The following is a 22,991-nucleotide window of genomic DNA, read 5'->3' as shown; positions in this document are numbered from 1 at the left end:
AATGTTGCCATTAGAGCTATTGGCTAAAGCAATGTCAAGATAAATTGACATTTCATTGATGAAAAAAAAAAAAAGGCATCTCTATGTGAGTGAGCTATAAGCAAAGTCATACCTTGTACACAGACATCATGGCTGAATCATGTGTGATTAGGTGATTGTTTCCCCCCACCAACTCACCAGAAATGCACAAAGCATGTAGAAACTCATAAAGTAAATGATGGCAAAGTTGGCTCCACAGGTGAACTCTTCTCCAGGTAGAAAATCTGATTTGGCGTCACATTTCTTTCCATACATACTTGCGAGCATCACTTCATGCCATGCTTCCCCTGTTGCGCATCTGCAAAGTAAAAATGCTATCATCTCCAATATAATATATAATAACAGAAACGGCTCATTTCAGGAGACATGGTTAGATTATTACTTTTTATTCACATTGCAATGTCTTTGGCTACTTTATTGTATCATTTCAAAAGGTGATACCAATTCAGCAAGTACTTAGAAGTTAATAGGACGCGATTTGTACAAATTTTAATATGTTGTATTAAACACTATAATATACATTTCGCAATGAATAGTACCTTTCATCAATACATATTAACCAAGTATTTCATGGTTTTTGAATTACGCACCGAAATTCCAACGGGACTCTCAGCTGCGACCACATTAAGCCACATTGTTTTATTCCTAGCTGTGTATGTGGCCATGTGTTTTTTCTGATTTATTTCAATGTTTTGATTCATTTGGATTATGTCGTCGGGTTGCTGGCTTTTCTTCAAAGTGACGAGAAAATGGTGTAAACCTGTTTCGGTTCCTCAGAAATGCGTTTTTAAAGATGAGAAGAGGACATATGAAACGGAATCTGCTACCGATTGAAAGCCATTCAGAAAATAAAAATGAACAAATAACAACTATGTTAACATACAAACACAGACAAGTCGACTACTTATAACCAGTAACTTCTCAGTCCTGTGACTTTAATAGCGTCACTGACAGGAAGATGAATGAACGAGACATAGCACATCATAGTGCTTATTCAACTGGGGCTTTATTTCGATCTCAGCAGCAAATAATTTGCTATGGCACTTTGTTGGCGGAATAAATGCTTGGTTGCTGTAAGTCTCACTCAAATTTCTCATAGCTCCTCACTTTCCTTCTCTTCCGCAATTTTGATATGAATAGCAGCAATTGGGGTTAGCATCAACACGTTAGCCACAAGGGCTCGTCCACTACTACCAGCTAGCTTTGCTGCTAATGAATGAGCAGCGTTAGTTTTGAATGTTGAATGAAGCTCTGGACGTTTTTTTTTTTTCTTTCTTTCTTCTTTTCATGGGCCCCTACGCTGTCTCTGGACCACAGTGTGTCACGCTGGCTGCACTGTCGATATTTACGCCTCTGATGAGCGGTGACGCATTACGTCACTGGAGCACCGGTAATTCCAATAACAGAGCAAATACAATCCATAACACTTGGCAGCTCTGAAGATGGTAAAGCTCACTCCTCACTTGTGTCACTACATTTCAATTTAAACTAGCTGTCAGTATTACATCATCGGAATCTGTAATATGTCTTGCAAGATCAATCAGATTGGGAGGCATGTTTTGTGTGACTTTTCTGCATTAAACACTACTATATGTCTTTGGCATTTGTGTACTGTGAGACTGCTTTAATTAAACAATAAAAAATCTGCGACCAATTTACTTACAGCTTGTCATCGCCAACCAGGGCTGGACATCTGGCATACAGGGGCAGATTATTATTATTTTTTATTTATTTTTTATTATTATTATCCTACATTTTGCCCCAAGAGACTGACCCACAATATAGAGGAACTAGTTCAGTAATCCAATTAGAATATAGATCGCAAACGTGGCAGAACTGCATGTTAGGCAGGAGTCGGGCTGGGCTAAACCGGGCCGGTGGGCTTAAATCAAAATGCGAGGGCCCAATTTTTTTGTGCCAGTCCAACTTCAGAGTCAAGAGTGAAGACGACCCCTTAGTCCAATGACGTCTCACAAACACACACACAGGGTCAAAAAAGGGTGCGTCGGCTGTGAGCTGTCACGGCTTGCGAAATTTATGAAAATATATTTTTTTTAATTACGATGCCTTTTCATTACGTTTTTACCAAAGTAATTATTGGAATCATATTATTTGTACTTGTACTTGTTCTTTAAAATGCTTTCAGGGTGACTTTTTCTCATGTCTCTTACACTTTGAACTCCAGCAAGAAAAAAAAGGTCAGGGTGAGAAAATTATAAAACGCAACTGTAAGTAAATACAGTAGATTAAGCTCGATTACTAGGGTGTCACTTTGACCACAGCAGCTGTATACATGCCTTGTTCATGCAGCCTGTATTTGGGTTTCTCTCAGATTTAGCTACATTATTGTTTTAAATTCTTCTATCTAGGGTCGAATCACCAGGCAGAAGCCTAAGCAGAGAGGTTCAAATGCCCGTTTCAACCTGCGTTTGTGCATCGTTTACATTTCACATTGCATACACAATGGAGTTGAGTTCATTCCTCGTCTTTCACTCAAATTGAGTTAGTGTTTATTCTTAATTGTAATTCACAATAATACTGTACATATGGAGCTCTTCTTCAACATTCCAAACTGAATTGTTTTCCAACTTCTACTAACCTGAATAACAGCAGCACAGCCTGTGGAAATGTCTGGAAGTTGTTGTTCCTGTTGATGTATGTACCATCAACCAAAGCAATTTTACCAAAAATCTGGAGAGAAAATGCCATTTAAGTGAGAACCGTCTTCCGTTTCTGAAAAAGTGTTTGTTTGTTTCTTGTATTGTATATAATATACTGTATAAGGTGTATAATGTGCAAGATATCTTTATACATACCTGCATTCCAACAACAGCATATATAAAGAACAGCATTAGAATAAGCAGGGCCACGTAGGGAAGAGCCTGCAACAAAGGGAACAACAACAACAAAAAAAGCAAAGACGGTACGGATTAAATTCAGCACATTAGTTTTCATGTTGTTCTCCCCGTGATTATGTGGGTTTTCCCCAGGTATTGCGGTCTCTTGCCACAATCCAGAAAAATAGAGCCCTCTTTATGTTAGTAGAACTATTTAATCCTCAATATTCATTAGTCCCCTTGTTTATAAATGTAAACATTGAAGTTGAATGCTAAATGAATTTGATGAGTTACTATATCATGTTAAAACATTATGCAGATATGTGTACCTTGTTTGTGCATTGAAGAATCCTACACAACACGATATTTTCTAATTATTCAGAGGAGCTTTTTTATTAAGAGCTTAAAAGTGGTTCTCATTATTTTATCCACATGTCATTTTACCTTCTTGGTTTCTTTAAATAGTTTATAAAACTCAGAAATCAACTAATACAAAAATGTTTTTGTTTTTCGGGGCTTAACATTATCAGCAGGGTTAAACTGACCTGAAGGGATTTTATGAAGGTCCATAGCAGATTCCTTATTCCTTCAGAGCGATTCAAAAGTTTCACCAGACGCATAACACGAAACAATCTGAAGAATGTGATTGACACACTCATATTCTCCTTTGACTATACAGAGGGAAAGAGTAAGGATATTAACTATAGGAACACAACAGTCAACCACACTCATCAGTCCGAACTAAATTGGATTCAAACTCACCGCAATCGCTTGCATTGGATCCACTTCCTGCAACATCAACAAAAAAGAGGGTGGGGGGGTTCGGTTATTATTTATTGTTTTATCAACATGACAGAAACATTTGGGGGTACACAAGCCATAAAAGTTTTTGCTGTACAATATACTGATTTTTAAACATAATAATATATAATGTGTGAGTTCAACAGTCTATATGCAATCACAATGCATTTATTAATATATTTACATCACAGCCATGGAGACAGTAAAGCCCTCCAGAGGACACCAGTGCTTGCTGTAAAAAAAAAAAGGGTAGGGTTGATTATCAAGAAATATCATTACAGTAAAAATAGTTTGGAGATTCAGTCGGTCATTTCTATTTTGTACCAGAACAAAACTACTTGATGATAAATAAAATAGATAATATAGGCAAACATTTTTCCATTTTAGTTCAACATTAATACCTTTATATAGAGGTGAGCACTCCCTTCAATCGTCAATGACGATGACGAGTACACAATGACGCTAAACCACGGAAAAAAAGACACGGACTGAGCACCGACTGAAGCAGGTTTACGTACGTCGATTGAGGTAAGTACAGACAGGCCTTCTCATTCCGTGCATTTTTGTGAAGCTTCGCGTCATAAAGCATTTACCAAAAATTTGGTAGCACTTGGTGAGAGGTGGGCATCGTTATTGACGGCAATTGATGATTGACAGAAATGCCCAGCTCTGTATAATACTGTTTTACAAACAGTAGAATTATAATAATTTTGTAATGAAGTAAGTGACAAACCATAATATTCATTAAAAAAATGGGTAATACTCACATCAATTTCACTCAGAGTCACATCCACAACACTTCCAATGACGATGACAAAGTCAAAAACATTCCAGGGGTCTCCAAAGTAACCCTGTGAGAAAACCAAAATGTTGGATGATCAGTGAATGGCGAGTAAAATATGAGTTTAATGTATTTTAATTAAAAACACTCATATCTCAAATCGTCTTTACCCATTGTAATGAATGGAAATGCCATTAATCTGCACCCCACCCCAAAAAAACAACAACAACAAAACATGTTGATCTATTCTGATGAAGAAAAATAGTACAACATAATATTGTACTTTATTTAAAAAAATAATAATAATAATAATCAGACCGTGCCGCTCCTTGAAAGCCTCGACGTCTCAACTCTTCTCTCTTATTAGTACGCCACTAATAATATTAATAAGAAATATACTGTAAGGAATATATGTTATGTCTATGAATAAAGATGGTGTAATTCTCTCTTTTTTATGTTTAGTTTGACAATAAACTTGAACTCTGTGTGGCAATACACAATGTCAAGCCTCTTTTTTTTAATAATTGTTCACTAATTATATCTTCCTCACTGCTGCTTATTGTGACGTGCGTAGAGTTGCTGCCAAATCATCGATACAATATCCCTTGTGATGTGCAATGTCATTGATTTGTACTAACCTTAGCTTTGAAGGCCATCAGTTTCAGGATCATCTCCACAGTGAACAGCACAGTAAAAATGACATTCAGCATGTCAGATAGGTCTGTAACATGTTTTGACTGGTCACAGTGCTGTGGGTCAAAGTACAAACATAGAACTGTCAAGAGGAGTTAAGGTGTGGGGTGAATAACAATTATTTGCTCTCATACAGTACAATGAATCTCAGCTATTTGCGAGGGAAAGAAACCAAGTTGTTCTGCAAAGAGCAAAAATCCACAAGTAATTGATGAGCCCTTTTGACGAGGATTGTATTTTCCAATAAAGTACAGCAAATTTAAAAGAAACTCCTCATCTCACTTCAATAGACTTCCCTGTCACCAAGATAAAAACAGAGACGTAACACTGTGGTCACCAAACCTGACCCCGTAACTCTTTAGCTGTGACTAGAAATTCTATCCAAAAAGGTTATGAACAGAATCGGTGACAAAAGGCAGCCTTGGCAATGTGCAACCCTCATTGGAAACAAATCCAAACTTACTGCCGGCAATGCAGACCAAACTCATCAGTCATACAGGAATCAAAAAGCCCGTACTAAGGTGTCTGGTACCACATACTCGAACTCCTGTCCACAAAGCACATGTAGACTAGTTGAGTGACGTCCAATGCAGTCTGACCCCGTTGAGGATGTCGAGCTTGTCCACTGTACTGCGGCCAGGACAACATCCACACTGCTGCTCTCTCAACTTCCAGATGGACCATCCTTTTTAGCACCCCTGAATAGACCATACCAGGGACAAAAGGAGCTCTGGGTGGATCTCATCCACTCCCAGGGCCTTGGCACCGAGGAGCTTTAGGAGGAAAGCCTGCCTCATAGACCCAAGACTCTGCTTCCTCATGGGAAAGCATGTCGGTGTTGAGGGGATCTTTGAAGTATTCTCTCCTCTGATTGACAATGTCCCAAGGTCATACACAGTGGTAAACTGTTTCCCCGTTCTGGGACGCTGGATAGTGGATCAGAATTTCCAGAAGCCAGCTGGAAGTCATTCCTCAGGACCTCACTGAACATGGCTCCGCCAAAGTTTTGTGTGTGTACCCATGAGCTGCCTCCGGAGTCCCACTAACCTTTTTGGCAAAAAACCAACAGGTTCGGGAGTTTCCGCCACAATAGGCACCAAACGCCTTACGGCCACAGCACTGGTTGGTCGCCTCGGCAATGAAACAAAGACCAGTGTCCACTCTGACTCGTGTACCCCACCTTCGATGGGAGTGGGGGTCCTCCCGACCGCACCCTTCCAGGTCTCACTGTCATTGAAATCTGACCAATGTAAATGGCCCTTGCATAAAGCTTGCCAAACTTTCACGCTTTTCGGCAAAAGGCGTATACAATAGGAGTAATGCAGAAATATGAATGGAACATGTTTGCAAATCTATGATGTGTGTTGTTTACATACCTGCATTCCTAGACACATGGTGTTGAGCATTATAAGAAGAAACATAAGGTATTCAAAGTAGCAGGAGGTGACGATGTACCACACTTGATATTGGTAAGGGTTCTTGGGAATATAACACCGTAGTGGTCGGGCCTTCAGAGCATACTGCACACATTGGCGCTGGAGAATTTGAAGAAGATCAGGACAAATTCATAATTCACATAAACATAATTAATAAGTTCACTGCCTGGCATTATTTTACAGCCTATTTTAAGCCTCTAACAATTATACATACCTAAAACAAGCTGCTGTTTAAAATATAATAAATGTTAAAACATCACATAAAAACAATTTCATTTCTGTGCTATAAAAAAAAATCAGTTCAAACCTCAATTTGGAAGTACAAATTTAATTTTGTGACACTTTAATGTGCTAAACATACCTGATTTTTGTCCAGCTCACAGTTCTTGTACTCTTGCTCTCCTTGTTCCTGGAAGGTAACGATGACGAAACCCACAAATATATTCATCATGAAAAAGGCAATAAGGATGAGGTAGATGATAAAGAAAATTGAGATGGCCACTCGGTTGTTGTACACTGGTCCTTTATCCTCTACATTTGAATCAATGGCTTTGTGAAGGATCCTGAATGAAAACAAGCAAAATAAAATGCAGACACAAACACACACAAACAAACACACATACTAGTACATACAAAGAGAGAAAACTATGTTGGTTTATTTAAGTGGTGAGAAACTCCCAACCATGTGCATTTCAACTCAATATTGTGTTAATATTGACAAACAAACTACCCATACAATTGCCTGGGCCTTATATTCATAGACACCACAGCTACGTTTGACCTTAAAATCTGGCGTATCCTCATCTTTCTGCCTACATAAGCATCGCTTTGCGCCATGCTGAACAGTCCACCATGCCAATGAGGTATCTTAAACTTGGTGACTGAAAGTAGACCATGTCTAACTGTTGGTGCAGGGAGCGTAGCGCAATCTTGGCGCTGGCACCTCTCTGAATGAAATTTTCTCAAGTTAGAAGACGTGTCATTTTTTTGTAAACAAAAACGGAGGTGAAGGTTAAGATGTCTCTGATGGTATATCGGCACATTCTCCTGACTTTGGTGCAGGCAGCATGGGTTCATTTCCCACTCAATGACTCAGTGAATGTAAATGGTTGTCCGTCTGCATACAATATGTGCCCTGCAACTGACTGACTTAATGGATGGATGGTGGTTTAAATAATGTTTAGTAAGAAGGAGGCAACATTTCAGCCAGCATAGCAAGCAGTAAGCGGTGGTCTTCAAGTCTATTGTGTGTAGTTCTGCACTGTGAAAATGCATGTTGGTTTATTTAAGTGGCAAATAAGGGAAAGTGGCTTGAGCCAGCAAGTCAAGCCACTCCTGCTTAGCCCAAGAGTTTCAGAAAGAGCTCCTGCACTCCTTCAATCAAGAACAACTATTACTTCAAGGCCTGTCAATGATGAATAATTTTGATCCACTATTTCTGTATTTTGTGTGTATCAGTAAATTTGTTTATTCATGTTAAACATAGTCTTGTCCGATTATGATCATGACTCACTTTGGCCATCCTTCAAATGTAGAAATGGTGAAGAGTGCCAGCATGCCATTGAAGATGTTATCAAAGTTTAGTTCTGAGTTGGTCCATTCCCTCTTGCGGTCCTCCATCTCATGAAGTGCTCCTTCCTGATACTTTATATACCAACCTCTGAGTAACAAAGTTAAAGGGAAAGAGACAGTTAAATGAAATAAACAATCAGCAGTACTATTCTAAACACATACAGTATTTTGAACTGTGGAGAAATTATTCTATGACAACCATTCATAGCATGTCAAAGCATCGATGGGTTATGCTTCTGTTTAGTAAGCAAATCTCACTTCACCATTGTTTATCTTTATATCGTTTCTTATGTATTTCAAACATCATTGTGCTTACTTGCATTCCTCTTCAGTCATTTTGTCTGGGTCAGTACAGGAATAGAACTTTCCCTGGTAAAGTAGTGGACAAATGATCAAACTGACCAATACTGTCTATGGTTTTGACATACAGTGAATCACGTAAAACTACAGTTAAAGAATTATTGTTATTATTATTCACTGTAATATGCTTACCTTGAAAAGCTGAACTCCAATACAGGCAAACATGAAGTCAAGTAGCATAGTAACCAGCACAATGTTTCCAATGGTCTTGACAGCAACAAACACACACTGGACTACGTGCTGGAAATCAAACGGCAAATTCCTCAGTACCTCAAACACGCATGAACACAGAACACTAACTTTGCCATCCAGTCATATACTGTACAGTGAATGTCATACCTTGAGACCCTTCGCTCGATTGATGGCCCTCAGCGGCCGAAGTACCCTCAACACCCTTAGAATCTTAACTACCGAGATGGCACTGGATCTAGGTAGGTTGAAAAATCAAACAACCTTTACTTATACGTTAATTAACAAATCACTTTTTGTTTCTGTAATGGTTAATACACAGATATGTAGGAGCAACTTGAAAATAAAAAAATATACATTTTATTAAGTATTATTACTATTGTTATCCATCATTTTTCAATTTTACAAAAATAAAGATTTACGTCTTAAGATATAACTATTAACCTGTTAACTGACGACAACAATTTGTTTTTGTGGATAAATGCTATGCTTGATTGAGTTCTGACTTCTCAGAGAAGCCCAGTGAGACACTTCAACATTTGGTATAAAATAAGCAGATTCATTGTGAAAATTCTCATTAGTCAGAGTAGTGACTGAAGGTCTGCATTACAGCTCTTCGTGATGCTAGAGTAGACACACTAATTATATCTCTTTTTAAAAACAAAAATAAAAAAAATAAAATGTTTAATCACTGTATTACTGTTTTTGATAGAGTATATCATAATATACTGTTGGAACAGGTTCAAAACTTGAGTGGGACTAAAGGAACAGCCCTAAAATGGTTCAGCTACTACTTGGAGGACAGATGTTAAACACCTGGAAATTGCTATATCTATGTATTCTCTCTGGCCCCGTCTATCAGAATCTGCACTTACAATGAGCCTAGGTGTCCTATTTTTAGAAATATTAATCTTTGAAAAGTGGATTTTTCTTAATTTTTATTGTACAATAAATGTTTTTGACATTTTGGGAGTACATATATTGGAAAAGTTTTGTGCTAGTGGAGTTTCAACTCATTTATCATCAGATTGGGGGAATCTACTATGTATTTAGCAAGACTATGCTCCCCTACCCACCCCCTGACCCCTCCTTCCCCGTGCTTATAATTGAGGTCTTTTAAAGATTTTTTTATTTTTTTATGAATTCATTCATTTTAGAAAAAAAAATCTCGCACTGTACAGTCTTTTAGTAATTTTAGGGCACTGGCTTTTATTTCTGTACTTTGTTTTTAATTGTCTTTAGTTCTTTATTTTTAAAAAACTTTTATATGTTGTATTTTTAAATATGTGAATCGCATTGTGTACAAAATACACTTTATGGATAACTAGAAATATATCATTGTAATTAGTAGCTTCACAGTCAGAAGGTCCCACCTTTCCCATCATGTCATTGTCATTTAAGTTTTTGGAATCCACTTACTCCATTCCCATTGAGAGCAAGGATACACTGACAACCAGTAAATCCAAAATGTTAAATGAGTTCCGGCAGAAAGAGCCTTTGTGAAGAAAGGCACCATATGTTGTCATCTGAAAAGCAATGGGCCCAACAAATAATGGGAAAGAGCAATTTAACACTTTTGAACCAAACGTTTTATCAACAATAATGAATTTTGATGGTCTTTACCTTGAGTACGATCTCTGCTGTAAACACTGAAGTGAAGACTATATCAGCATACGCCAACACCTAAGATTCACATGAATTGCAACTTCTATGGTATTCTATACTGTAAGTGTGAATGAAACTTTTTGAATTCTATGGTTTTCATTGACTGCACATGCATAGTATTCTTCACCTGGTTTCTGAAGGACATTGGGTCTATAGGATCCTCGGCTGCTAAAGAAACGGATGATAGAAGGATGAAAAGGAGGATGATGTTGGTGAATGTGGTTGCATTTATGATGCGATGGCAGAGTTTCCGGAACCTAAAAAGGGGTTTGGAAAAAAAGACTTTGATAAATTTCCAGATTCAATATTATGGAATGAGATTTTTCTAAAAACCACGTATTCACAACAATTATATTCTATGTAGGCACTTTAAGCAGAGCCCAGTTAATAATTATGGACTGACGAAAGATCACAGAACACACCGGATTACAAATGGACCTCAAAAGGTGGACTTTACTACACGAAACAACTTTTCTCAACTTAATCAATTCACTTCTTGTTTACATCTCCCCGAAAAGCTTTGAAACTTTCTGCCACCAGACCTGCACCATTCAGAATATTTCCCTATCTTCAAATTCACTGATAACCAATTTCTGAAAGATCGCCTACCCACTCTAATCATTGTATAAATGTTTCTATGATGTTGCATATTTTGTAATAATATTGTTTTATAGTTTTAATATTAGCATCCTTGACGGCCTTGAATGGCACTTGTAAATACAATGTATTATAAATATTAATGTTATTATTATCATTATTATCTTAATTATCATCATCATTATTATTACTGATTAATAATAATAATTAACGCCGCTCAAAACAACCCTATGATGAGTAAAAATACTGGAAGGCATTCATGTGACATTCATGTCATGTGACAAAAAAAACCTCACCAAAATTACGTGCATTTATGGCGCCAAGCTTTAGTTACAGCAGTGACGTTCCTGCTCCCCACTCTTTCCCTCCTTCTGCTCTGTTTCAATATGCATTTAAATCGCAGCTTCTCACGATTACGTAATCGCGTTTTGTCTAACCGCAATTTAATTGCAAATGCAATTTATCGTTCAGCCCTATTTGTAAAAGTACCGTCTAAAATTATATATTTTTTGTAATTTCTGTAAAACAGCAATCTACACGTCATACTTGTTTTGTGGTCCAAAGATAAAAAATGAACTGGCTTCTGGCATTGGTACTGCTTCTTCCTTTAACTGAAGATCAGCCATAGGGCGAGGTCTCGGGCTTTCTGGGATCTCGGGGTCCTCTTCTTCATCATCACCTAATCAACGCGAAGACAGGGATTATTAGCATGTGCTACTCAGAATTTGGGGGATATGACCAAAAAATGTCAAATGAAAGCATTGTATTTACCAGGAAAGTCAGCTGGAGGGAAGGGGTCTTTAATTTCATTCACATTTGACTCAAACTCATCAATTTTGAGCTGAAAGTTAAGAATTTGGTTTAAATGCACAAAGCAGTGAAATACATTTATTTTATTTTCAAGTTTGATAATAAAATAAAATACATAATCTTACTCTAGCAGTGGTGGGGATGCCCTCAACGCCCTTGGCTCTTTGCTCAGCTAGTTTCTTTGCAAGATTAGCTTTTTCTTCAGAAGTCTTGTTGGGCAAGTTGGCTCTATAAATCAGGAGATTAATATGATTAGTTAATTTGGTTAGTTGCTTACATCACATGCATTGTAACGCTTAGACAAATGCCATATAATGTAATTATGATGAGTGAAATCACGTGTCTGTACAGTGGCATATACAAGTGCAATTTGTTGAATGACCACGCTCATAACACAAAACACTCGTATCTCAAATCATTTTCTCCAATGAAATAGAAATGCCATTAATCCGTTCCAGTCTCCAGTACCCCTAAATATGGCACCAATATTAGTCTTTTGTCAATTTTATTTTATAAACATAAAGAATATGTGAGTATTTTTTGCTTATCAGTTTACATGTGTTACTGTATTGTTTATGCTGTAATACCAGTTGTTTAAACTTAAGGGTTGTAAAACCAACACAGAGATGTTATTGAGCGCTAGCATTAGCACACCAATAAACTTAAACTAAGTTGTTGTTTTTTAAAAACAGTGTTTTTGTTTTTGTTTTTGTTTTGGGGGGGGGGGGGTAGTTTGAAAGAAAACTTCAACTGGGAGTGTTGAAAACAATCTGAAGCCTCTTTTTTTTTTCTTTCACTAGATTTATCTGCCAAAATGCTGTTTTTGTGAAGTGAATTGAGTTTACTGCCAGTTTACAATGCTTGTATCTCAAGTATACACTTTCAATTTATATATAAACAGCTGAATGATGACTCATAATATCGGAAATCACGCAAATCAATTCATTCCGATCTTAAAGCGCCTCTGTATTAAGTTTCCTACATTCCTAGCTTTAATATCCCATTAGGATCAACATATCTGACAGACAGACAGACAGAGCAGATCAACATTTGAATCTCAGTTCAAAAATCTGTCCGGAGTTGACATGTTGTCTCTGTGCTTTTGTGGGGGGGTTTACATATCAAAAGCATGATTTCGTTAATTTAAGATTCTAAATTACAATAGGTGTGAATGTGATGGCAAATGGTTGTTTGTTTCTGTGCTCTGCATTTGCCTTGGCCCAGGGTGTACCCCGCCCGCCTGGGAATGGTCCCAGTTACTCACAAGCCATCCAGGTAAAAAAGGTATAGAAAATGGATTAATGGATAGTTGGGGGGTTTGAAATCAGTAGATGTCGCTAATCATAGTCATCTGTGGGCTTGCGAAGCTATTTGAGGATTATTTGTGATGAGGGCTATACAAATAAACTTGACTTGACATGTTGATGTTTTAGCAAAGCAACATGTCTGGAGTAAGGGCTTTTACAGTACATCACTTTGTGATACTACAATAGTGGCTCATTGGTCAAGCTTTGCGACATATGAAGCATTTATTTTTCCATTGGTCTTGTTGTTTGTGCACTTACTGTAATTTTGGTCATGGCAATAATTTAAGAATGTGCTGAACAGTTCCCTTTTGTAGTTATTGTGCATGCATTATGGTCGATTGACCTGAGAGCTTTCTTTCGCTTCTGATCCTCTGTTTTCTCCTTCTGTGCCAAAGTTAAAGACTCAGCCTCAGCCAAATTATCAACTGCAATGGCCAGGAAGACATTTAAAAGAATGACTGAATGATTTTGTAGTCAAAGAATATAACAAAGTAAATTCATGATTGGCTGTATAATTATGTATAAGATACATGTAAGCAAATTTAAAGGATACAATTTCCACAGACAAACAGGATGATGAAGTAGATGCTGACGAGAATTCCAGGCATGCTGGGTCCCCCATGTGCCATTATACCATCATACATGACAGCATTCCAATCCTCACCTGTAAGAATCTGAAACACAGTTAGGGGTGGAAATCAATGAAACGGCAAGTAGCGTGCGGCCATGACCCTTATCAGTACTAGGGGATTCCATCTCCATGACAACATTGGCCTAAGGTCAGCAACGGGCCTGGTACATATCAACTCATTACATTAAATACCATTAGCCATCTTCCCCCACTTATTCATTTTCTAAACAAAGAACCCCAAATGCACTTCCAGCCCATGTGCAGATAAACTGAGTTTTTGTTGTTTGTTTTAAAACCTCAAACTTCACCCCCATTTTTCACCCAGATTCTAACCGGATGGCTGGCAACAAATTATGTGGGCTTAGCCAAGCCTTACACAACCGACATTCCAAATCTGAGACACAACGAGCCCCCCACCACCACACACACGCACACACACACACACCACAGTAGCAGAAACTGCATGCATGTGACATTTTCTACACACAATTGTTTATTGCCCTTTTTTTTGCCAGTTAAAACTCCAACACGCACGCATTAACACGCTTACTACATACTCACTAATGACTAATATACATATTGTTTCATTCCAACCATAGTTACACATTAAGTATTATTATTGAATTTAAGTTTCATTGATTAAAAAATTATCGAAGTTGTACTGTGAAAATCTCTGGAAAAAGAAGAAACAGGTGTTTTATCAAAAGCCTGCCATTTTGACAGCATTAATTATAACATCTCTAAGAAATGTTTAATTTAGCTTTTTGAGAAGAGTTGAGAATTCAACATGGAGAAAGGCCCCACGCAGAGTCTTCACTCTGCTTTCGTGAAAGGGAGAGAATGTGCGGGCTTTAAATGCTTTTGTTTCAAAGATCTCAGAGCATTGCTTCCTTTTTTTCTATCGTCTATTTACATCGGTGGTTAGTATATAACAAGGCTGGTGACTGCAACCAAGAGCCAGTAAGTCGGATTTGTTTCCTATGAGGTTTGGACTCCACCAAGGTTACCATTTGTCACTGATTCTGTTCATAACCTTTATGGACAGAATTTCTAGCCGCAGCCGAGGCGTTGAGGGGATCTGGGTTGGTGGCCTCAGCACTGCAGTGCTGCTTTTTGCAGAGGATATGGTGCTGTTGGCTTCTTCAAGCCGTGATCTCCAACTCTCACTGGAACTATTCGCAGCCGCGTGAAGTGGTTGGGATGAGGATCAGCAACTCCAAATCCGACACCATCGTCCTCAGCCGGAAAAGGGTGGATGAGATTCTGCCCCAAGTGTAGTAGTTAAAGAATCTTGGGGAGTGACGGCAGGATGGAGCAGCCGAAGTGAATTTCCTACGCAGGGTGTCCGGGCTCGGTCATCCGGGAGAGACTCCGAGTAGATTCGCTGCTCCTCCACGTTGAGAGAAGCCAGTTAAGATGGCTCCGGCATCTGGTTCAGATGCCTCCTGGACGCCTCTCTGGAGAGGTGTTCCGGGCATGTCCCACTAGCGGGATGGGAGGCCCCTGGGACGGGCCAGGACACGCTAGAGAGACTTGGGATCCCACCGGAGGAGCTGAAACAAGTGGTTAGAAATCTCCCAAACTCGAGGTCCATAGGCTACATTTGAGAAACCTGACTTGATTAAACAGGCAAGATCTAAAAATTGCAATCAATTAATTGATTGCTTCCAGTAAGAGAAACCCAAGGGTGGCTTTTTACACAATTAACTCCCTTGTGTCCATTGTGCTCCCGCACTAAAGCAGACAGATACTTATTTGAATTTCTTCATTGGCAAGATCTTTTTTCCACCTACCCCTAGCTATGGACCTACTTGTGATACATTGTCTTCACAAACTTGGTCCTCATTTAATGACATTGCTGTTAATGATTAGCAAAATGAGAACCACCTCTAGCCATTTGGATGTCCTCCCTTCCAAGCTTTTTGTGAGGTCACCAAAATAATTAACATGTCTCTGTCATCTGGTGTGTTTCCCAATTAAACATTCAATTGTAGAACTGAGAAGCCTAGCCTGAACTAGATGGACCTTAAAAACCTCCGTCCAATATCAAAGCTCCCTTTTTTGTCTGAAATCTTAGGGAAAAAATGGTACCAAATCAGCTGACATTTTTCCTGGACAATAACAGTCAGGGTTTCGAAAACATTACTCCACTGAAACGGCACAGCTGAAAGTCTCCAGCAACATCATGATGCCCGCTGACTCGAGCAGATGTACAGTACTGGTCCTGTTAGATTTGTCCTCGGCTTTTGATATGATTGATCATACTTTATTGATAAACCGTTTGTGGGATTTGGTGGGGATTACTGGTCCTGTGTTTGAGTGGTTTATGTCATACTTGGCTGACAGGAGTTTTTAGGTGTCAGTTGATCATCTTTTGTCCAAGACGGCAGACCTACGCAAGGCTCAGTCTTGGGGATTCTTCTCTTCCTTTTGTTCTTCCTCTAAGCCATTTTATCCAGCAGTAGCTATGTTAAGTGGCCTATCATCTGTTTGTGGATGACATACAACTTTACTGTTCCTTCAAGATTTCCGGGTCCACAAAATTTGTTCTTTAACCAACTGCTGTCAGAGATAAAGCAGTTGCTGACCGACAATAGTTTCCAACTGAACTCTGAAAAGACGGAGACACTCATCATTGTCTCTGATATCACATGCCTGACATAAAACATTACCTGGGTGACTTGAGCTCCTCAGCCAAAACAAATCTGCGCAATCTGGGAGTTATTTCTGATGAGGACATGTCTCGAACACAGCATTAATAAATTAATTAGTAACTGCTTCTTTCAAGTGCGGAACATCTCTAAAATGAGACAGATGGTTTCACAGGACGAGTTGGAGACAATTATCCATGCGTTTGTTTCTTCACGGTTGGACTATTGTAACGTCTGTTCGCCTGTCTCAATAAAAAAAAAAGAGCTGACCCGTATGCCCAGAACTCTGCTAACCTGGCAATAGCCAGATTGATATTGTGACTCACTCAAGAGATTTCTCCACAATATCAATCTGGGACTGATCCACTGTGATTTGCTGGGGAAAGGCGGGACATTCTGTAGAGTAGGTTCTTAGAGCTGATTGGACAATGCGGCATCTTGTGCAGTCTACCTAACTTTGGTTTGACCAATCACGGCCGCAGATGAAAATGTCGTCTTCGTTCTCATCGTAGGCTGAGTGAGCACTAACATCTTTACCAGCAAAAAATGCACAAAGCGCTTCCCACTGTTCAACATTCAACAAGGAAACGGTGAGTAATTCTGCAAGAACAGAATTAATTGCAACGTCTATTCGTCCATGTTTGTTTCCCACGGGCGTCCGCGCTTCCTGGTTTTGTCACAGCTGCATAGCCCAAACACAATGTTGCCCTACGATTGGTCCGGTGAAAATCGGTACAAAATGTATTCTCGGGAGTTTGTGAACTCACAAATACTGCGAGAATTAATCTTGCAGAGCAAGATTAGGACTCAGCAGCAAGGCTTCTGATTCACACAAAGAGGAGAGCCCAAATCCCTCCCGTTCTTAAGTCTCTTAATTTTTTCTTATTTTCTCTGTTAGGCATTGTGGTCTTAAGTGAAATATATAGTCAATGGGCACGTCTGATAATCCGTTTTAAGTGGTTATTTTGCGCTGCCAGTGCTCAACTCATTTCATATGACAGACAGGAAGTGTTGCTTGTAAATTCTGCATGCTGACTCATAAAGCCCACAAAAAGTTAAATGCAAAAACATAATCTATTCTTCACGTACCTGGAAAACGGTTATGAGGGCTTGAGGGAAGCTATCAAAAGTGCTGCGCGGTTTAGGTTGGTCCGAAAAGTTGAACTTTCCTCCAAACACCTGCATACCCAGCAGGGAGAAGATGACAATGAAGAGGAATAGCAGCAGCAGCAAGCAGGCAATGGAACGGACTGAGTTCAAGAGGGAAGCCACCAGATTACTGAGCGAGGTCCAGTTTCTAAAGTATGCAAGCACAGATCAACAACACAGTTATTCAGGTAGAAGCAGTCACTTATAACTTTCATTGTATTTGCTTTAGACAGGAAATTGTTTACTGATTGATGACTTCCGTATTCTGTAGTGCATTTCAATTAACCTAACACATGCTTTTGTACTAGGCAGAGTACCCAATGAGAACCCATGCAAGCGCAGCAAGAACATGTACACCATCGTGGGCGCTGATCGAACGGGGAAGTCATGATGCCTCACCACAAAGGTTATTTTAGTTAACAAAATCTAACAAAAAAACAAAAAAATATTTTTTTAATTCGTCAACAAAATAAAATAAAAAGGTAACGTATAAATATGTTTTTTTAAATACTTTGTCCTTCACTTCCAAAAACGGAACGTTTTTTTTATGCTAGAGTATACATAAGGCTTTGATGCAGTTTCTGACCTGAAGAGGCCGCTTAAAGCAATGGTAGTCTTTACAAAAAAAATGCCCAGCAGGTAGCAGGAGAGTACAAGAGATCGTCCAGGGCCATTTGCAACAAGCAGTTATTTCAGCAGGTTTGTGAATAATGATGAAACTTAGCTATATTCTAATGCCAATTGCTGCAAAGCGTAAACAGATACAAATATACTTTTTTCCTGATGAAAGAAGAGACTTTAATTTTTCTTTTGGTAGCTTCCATGTTTTTATAGCAATAGAACACAATATACCGTGAGCCTTGCAAAATCAGTCAAAATCCAGTAAACCAGCCGGGAGCGAAGGGGGTTGCTTAAGTAAAAATGACTGAGAGTGAATGAGTTCATTGACCTGACACAAATGAAATTCACTAAAAGTAATCTACTTCCATTGTTTTTTGCTGTCAATTATCTTGTGTATGTCCATAAAGACTCATGCCTTTGCAATCAACTAATCGGGAAGTACTGTACTGTAATGTGTAAAATGTGAAATAATTTCAGTGAAGTGAAGTGAAAATGACTTCATTGCAAAGTACTGTGCATCATTTACCTGGTGACTTTGAGCAAGCGTAGTAGACGTATGCAGCGCAACACTGAGATGCCCATGACTGACATAATGTTCATTTGTACGAGGATGAGCTCCATAATGCCAGTGGTCACGACAAAGCAGTCAAAGCGATTGAAGAGTGACATGAAGTATGAAGACAAGCCAAGAGCGTACATCTTCATAAACATCTCCAGGGAAAACATGGACAACAGTAGATTATTGGCGTTGTCTGATCATTGTGGATGTCGTTTCAGCCCACAGTATCAGGTAATGCCCAACAAGAAAAACATTAGAAGACAAGAATGACAAGAATTAATCAATTAGATATTTGGGTTAAAATCCATGGTTTAAATGAATCTAATCTAAATCAACAATGAAAACATCAGTTTTTGGAACGAATCACATTGTCTGCATACATAAATGTTAAGGAAATAGCGGTCTTACCTTGCCAGTTTGAGAGCCTTTCAGACTGCTTGTGATGTTCTGTTGCAATAGCTAGCGTATTGAAGAAGACGAGCATAATCACCCACCAGTAGAAAAGTTTGGACTTAACGTACACTAGGCATTTACGACGTAACCAGCGGTTCCACTTGCGAGCCAGTTTACTGTGTGAATGGGAAGGAGAAAGAAGCTTTTTAGAGATATTGTAACTCAATTGTAATGTAAGTAAGGAGTAAAAAAAAATAAATAGGTATGAAATCAGTGGTGGCTGGTCAACCCCCTGCTACTCAGTTGAATAAACCAAAAATGTAAAATATTAATGAAATATAAGAAGACTACTTGAAAATATATTCATATCTATTTTTTAGATAAGCCGGATAAATAGCATACTGTTAATGAGTAAAATTATTTGTTTATCTCTGTTGTCTCATTTTGTGATGCACTTCTCATTTTGGCCACTAAGACGTTTTCTCATAGACTCACGTTAAAATGGTAAATGGACTGCTTTTTATATAGCGCTTTTATCTACATTATATAGTGTCCAAAGCGCTTTACAATGCCTCACATTTACCCATTCACACACCAGTGGTCAGCTGCTGACGGAGATGAGACAGAGTACCGAGAACTGAACAAGAACTTTGTGGCCTGGTGTGAGGAAAATCCCCTCTGGATTAATGCAGGAAAAACTAAGTTGCTGGTGGTGGATTTTTGCCTGACTAAAGGTTTTTTAACCCACCCCCTTTCCGGTGAACATCCAGGGAATAGACATTGAGATAGTGGACTCTTACAAGTACTTGGGTGTTCACCTTAATAGGAACCTCCTCCACTGTGAGATAAATAAAGATGTATCTTATCTTATTCCTTACCCTAACATCAACCATAAACTCCACCAGCCGCCACTGATGTGAATAAAAAAAAGAAAAAAAACTTACTAGTAATACATTATCAACTGCATTGTATCCATTTTACCGACACTTCCTGCCTCTGATCCTCCATTTTCAGCGGGGAGCAAACCTGAATAGAATAATGCATTTCCATACAGTTAGTGTAGTTAGTTACTGTGACCACCAAGTATAGCCTCAATTTAATCAAGAGCTATTAACTTCCTTTCTGAGTGTAAAATATATTTGAAAACAGGTTCTGTCGAGTAGGGTAGGGTTTCAAAGAAGTTGCAAATTCCTTATCTTGTCCCAACATCAAACGTCAGTTTGTGTATTCCAACAGGGTATGTATTCCTAACAGATTTTTTTTTTAATCTGTCAATAGCAACAACGAGACATAATTCTGAATCTTGAAAATTCATTCATTAGGGAGTCACCTTTGGAATTTTATTTCACTCTTATTGAGATAAACCTCAATTACAATGAAGTTGGGACATTCTGTAAAATGTAAATGAAAAGCAGGATAAAATGTTTTTCAAATTCTTTTCACCCCATATATAATTGAATACACCACAAAGACAAGATATTTAATGTTCAAACTGATCAACGTTATTTTTTTTTAAGCAATTATTGTTGCATGGCATTGGTTTTAATTGTTTTTATATTTGTAAATGGATATATTCACAAACCAAATATATTCAAAATATATTACAAAACAATTACCCTAATTCCCTTGTCAACCGGACCCCTCCAAATTTTATTGGTAGATCCCTGGACTACGTCATATCAAAGCAACAGCTCCGACTGAAGCTACATGCAATACAGCTTTAATATAGTAAAATATTTTAGTTTAGCTCACTACAAATTTTTTAAATACTTTGCCCAAAACTGGTGTTTTAGTTTTGTTAAGTTTAGTATGTGTCCGTTATTTGTTTACAGTATTGAATTGTTCGGCTTTGTTTAGTGGGCCTTACTCTGTCCTTCATGGTCGTTATCCATGACCTCAGCCTGGGTGATCCACTCCATATAACCCTTCAGGTCTTCATCCAGCTGCTGGGTCTCCCTCAGCTTCTGAAACTCACCTCGGGACTTGGCCTTCTCTCGTTCTTTGGTGAACTCACTAGTGATAAAGAAGACGAAGATCATTACATATAAATGTCCTGAATTATAATCATTAAAAAACTTGAAGGGCAAAATGTGTTCCTACCCACTAAGTACACCAAGAACCAGATTTAGCACAAAGTAGGAACCGACCAAGATGAGTGTGGTGAAAAAGATCCAGGGCCATTCCATTCCAATCGCATCATTCACCTGTTTATTGGTGTTTATGTTACATATCCCTGCTTTGTGTCATATTTGAGACAAAAATTTAACAAAGTATACACACTACATCAGACTAGTCTTGTTTAACCCCTGGGCGTTATTTGTCCATTTTCTGGCATTTTTATGTTTTTCTGTGTTTCATCAAAGAAAAAGCATTTGAAAAAAATACACTAGGGACCTGACATTTTACCAAGATTGTTAAAAAATGTAGCAGTTCAAATTGGCGCCATGCTGTAATTTATAATTATTACCAAACAGGAGGGAGAGATTTACACGAAATTCTTGTAATAATGCCTGATTTTGGCTCATTGACTCCCATTATAAATCACAGTTTTTGATATGCTGTAAACCTGATGTGTTATAATGCATTTTCCGTGATTACTGACGCAATCGCTTCTTTGACGAGTCATAAGCATGAAAATAGAGGAATTTGTGTGTTGAGCGTGTTAACACAAAAATCCACTAGGTGGCGCCAAAGGCTAATAAATGAATACAAAATGCATGCAAAAAAAATTATATTGTTATGACTTATGGACTTGTTTGAGCCTCTACTATGTCATATGAAATATTCAAATTAGACCTTTATTTTACATATATATATATACACAGCATAAGTGAAAAAAAAGTTATCACACTTCAAAGGAAATGCCTGATTTGGGCAAAAATTATAAGAATTTAATCAAAATATAATAACGCCCAGGGGTTATGACCATGACATATTACCCAGTATAGGACATCAGTCCACCCTTGTGTAGTGATACATTGGTACACAGTCAGCATGGAAAATCCCAAGTTGTCAAAGTGAGTGATGCCATGGTTTGGGCCAGGCCAGCCGGCTCGACACTCGGTGCCGTTGATATAGCAACGACGCCCGTTCCCTGCTTGGGCACATGGGGCAGGCTTTTCATTCTCCACTGTAGCGATGATGTCTGAGCATAGATAAGACAGCAGGATTTACTGTAGGTTAGTACTTTCATTTGTAATAAAAAGCTTCGTCAAGGTAGCAGATACATTATCATTTTACTTGGTAAAAGCAATAGTCTGAGCATACCTATAAAGTATGTGGATTTTATGCACATTCACAAGATACAAGAAAACTACCTCTGACATCACTGTATGTTTGTAATGTAAAAAAAAAAATAGCACAGCATACCAGTGCCTGTGTAGTAGCAGGTTTTGTGCATTTTACATTTGAATAGCTCAAGAGCCATTATAGAGTAGATGGTAACCATGAAAAAGACCAGTAGGGTTATATGAAACAAGGGCAGCATGGACTTCAGGATGGAGTTCATGACCACTTGCAGGCCTAAGGAGAAACAAAATGCATTTTACAATCAACTCATTTTGCTGTCCAGACAAAAAGTCATTCATCTATTTTCTATAACACTTATTTTAGTGTTGTGCAATGGGTGGGGTTAGTTAGGGGGCAAGCTTGGACTCAAATTCAGTCAATGACTGCTCCACTAAGACAAATGCCATCTTCAAGAAAACCAATCTAAGAATCATCTCCTTCAGGAAACTTTTCACTGTACATTTCCATCTTTCTAGTCATTACTGAAAGCACTCCCACGTTTTCCATCACTGTCTCCTATAATAATGCTGACTGTTAAGTGTAAAAGCGCTTCATCCAGAAACTGTTGGTCTTCCTCTTCCTTCAATGGACTCATACTACACAAAAGACAAA

The 22,991-nt window shown here is 38.4% G+C and overlaps 1 protein-coding gene across 1 annotated transcript in view; it reads right to left on the bottom strand.

Annotated features, from left to right (window-relative positions):
- LOC144056395 (dihydropyridine-sensitive L-type skeletal muscle calcium channel subunit alpha-1-like) overlaps positions 1–22,991 on the bottom strand; it is a 40,873-nt gene that overhangs the window by 7,860 nt on the left and 10,022 nt on the right. Inside the window, exons 5-34 of the mRNA XM_077573181.1 lie at positions 22,461–22,613; positions 22,031–22,236; positions 21,192–21,295; positions 20,959–21,104; positions 20,036–20,117; positions 19,107–19,267; positions 18,666–18,891; positions 17,459–17,666; positions 13,641–13,761; positions 13,431–13,545; positions 11,906–12,008; positions 11,742–11,811; positions 11,517–11,649; positions 10,501–10,630; positions 10,332–10,391; positions 10,128–10,234; positions 8,859–8,946; positions 8,652–8,759; positions 8,476–8,528; positions 8,101–8,247; positions 6,949–7,150; positions 6,528–6,686; positions 5,097–5,207; positions 4,445–4,528; positions 3,862–3,909; positions 3,639–3,665; positions 3,422–3,547; positions 2,856–2,921; positions 2,639–2,730; positions 178–337 (exon numbers count right to left, since the gene is read on the bottom strand). Coding sequence (XP_077429307.1) covers positions 178–337; positions 2,639–2,730; positions 2,856–2,921; positions 3,422–3,547; positions 3,639–3,665; positions 3,862–3,909; positions 4,445–4,528; positions 5,097–5,207; positions 6,528–6,686; positions 6,949–7,150; positions 8,101–8,247; positions 8,476–8,528; positions 8,652–8,759; positions 8,859–8,946; positions 10,128–10,234; positions 10,332–10,391; positions 10,501–10,630; positions 11,517–11,649; positions 11,742–11,811; positions 11,906–12,008; positions 13,431–13,545; positions 13,641–13,761; positions 17,459–17,666; positions 18,666–18,891; positions 19,107–19,267; positions 20,036–20,117; positions 20,959–21,104; positions 21,192–21,295; positions 22,031–22,236; positions 22,461–22,613 — 3,596 coding nt within the window. The remainder of the gene's footprint in view (positions 1–177; positions 338–2,638; positions 2,731–2,855; positions 2,922–3,421; positions 3,548–3,638; positions 3,666–3,861; positions 3,910–4,444; positions 4,529–5,096; positions 5,208–6,527; positions 6,687–6,948; positions 7,151–8,100; positions 8,248–8,475; positions 8,529–8,651; positions 8,760–8,858; positions 8,947–10,127; positions 10,235–10,331; positions 10,392–10,500; positions 10,631–11,516; positions 11,650–11,741; positions 11,812–11,905; positions 12,009–13,430; positions 13,546–13,640; positions 13,762–17,458; positions 17,667–18,665; positions 18,892–19,106; positions 19,268–20,035; positions 20,118–20,958; positions 21,105–21,191; positions 21,296–22,030; positions 22,237–22,460; positions 22,614–22,991) is intronic.

The sequence above is a fragment of the Vanacampus margaritifer genome, chromosome 8 (genome assembly GCF_051991255.1).
Source record: "Vanacampus margaritifer isolate UIUO_Vmar chromosome 8, RoL_Vmar_1.0, whole genome shotgun sequence".
Taxonomy (NCBI): domain Eukaryota; kingdom Metazoa; phylum Chordata; class Actinopteri; order Syngnathiformes; family Syngnathidae; genus Vanacampus; species Vanacampus margaritifer.
Note: the sequence above shows the minus strand (reverse complement) of the source record. Positions and strands in the feature narration are given on the sequence as shown.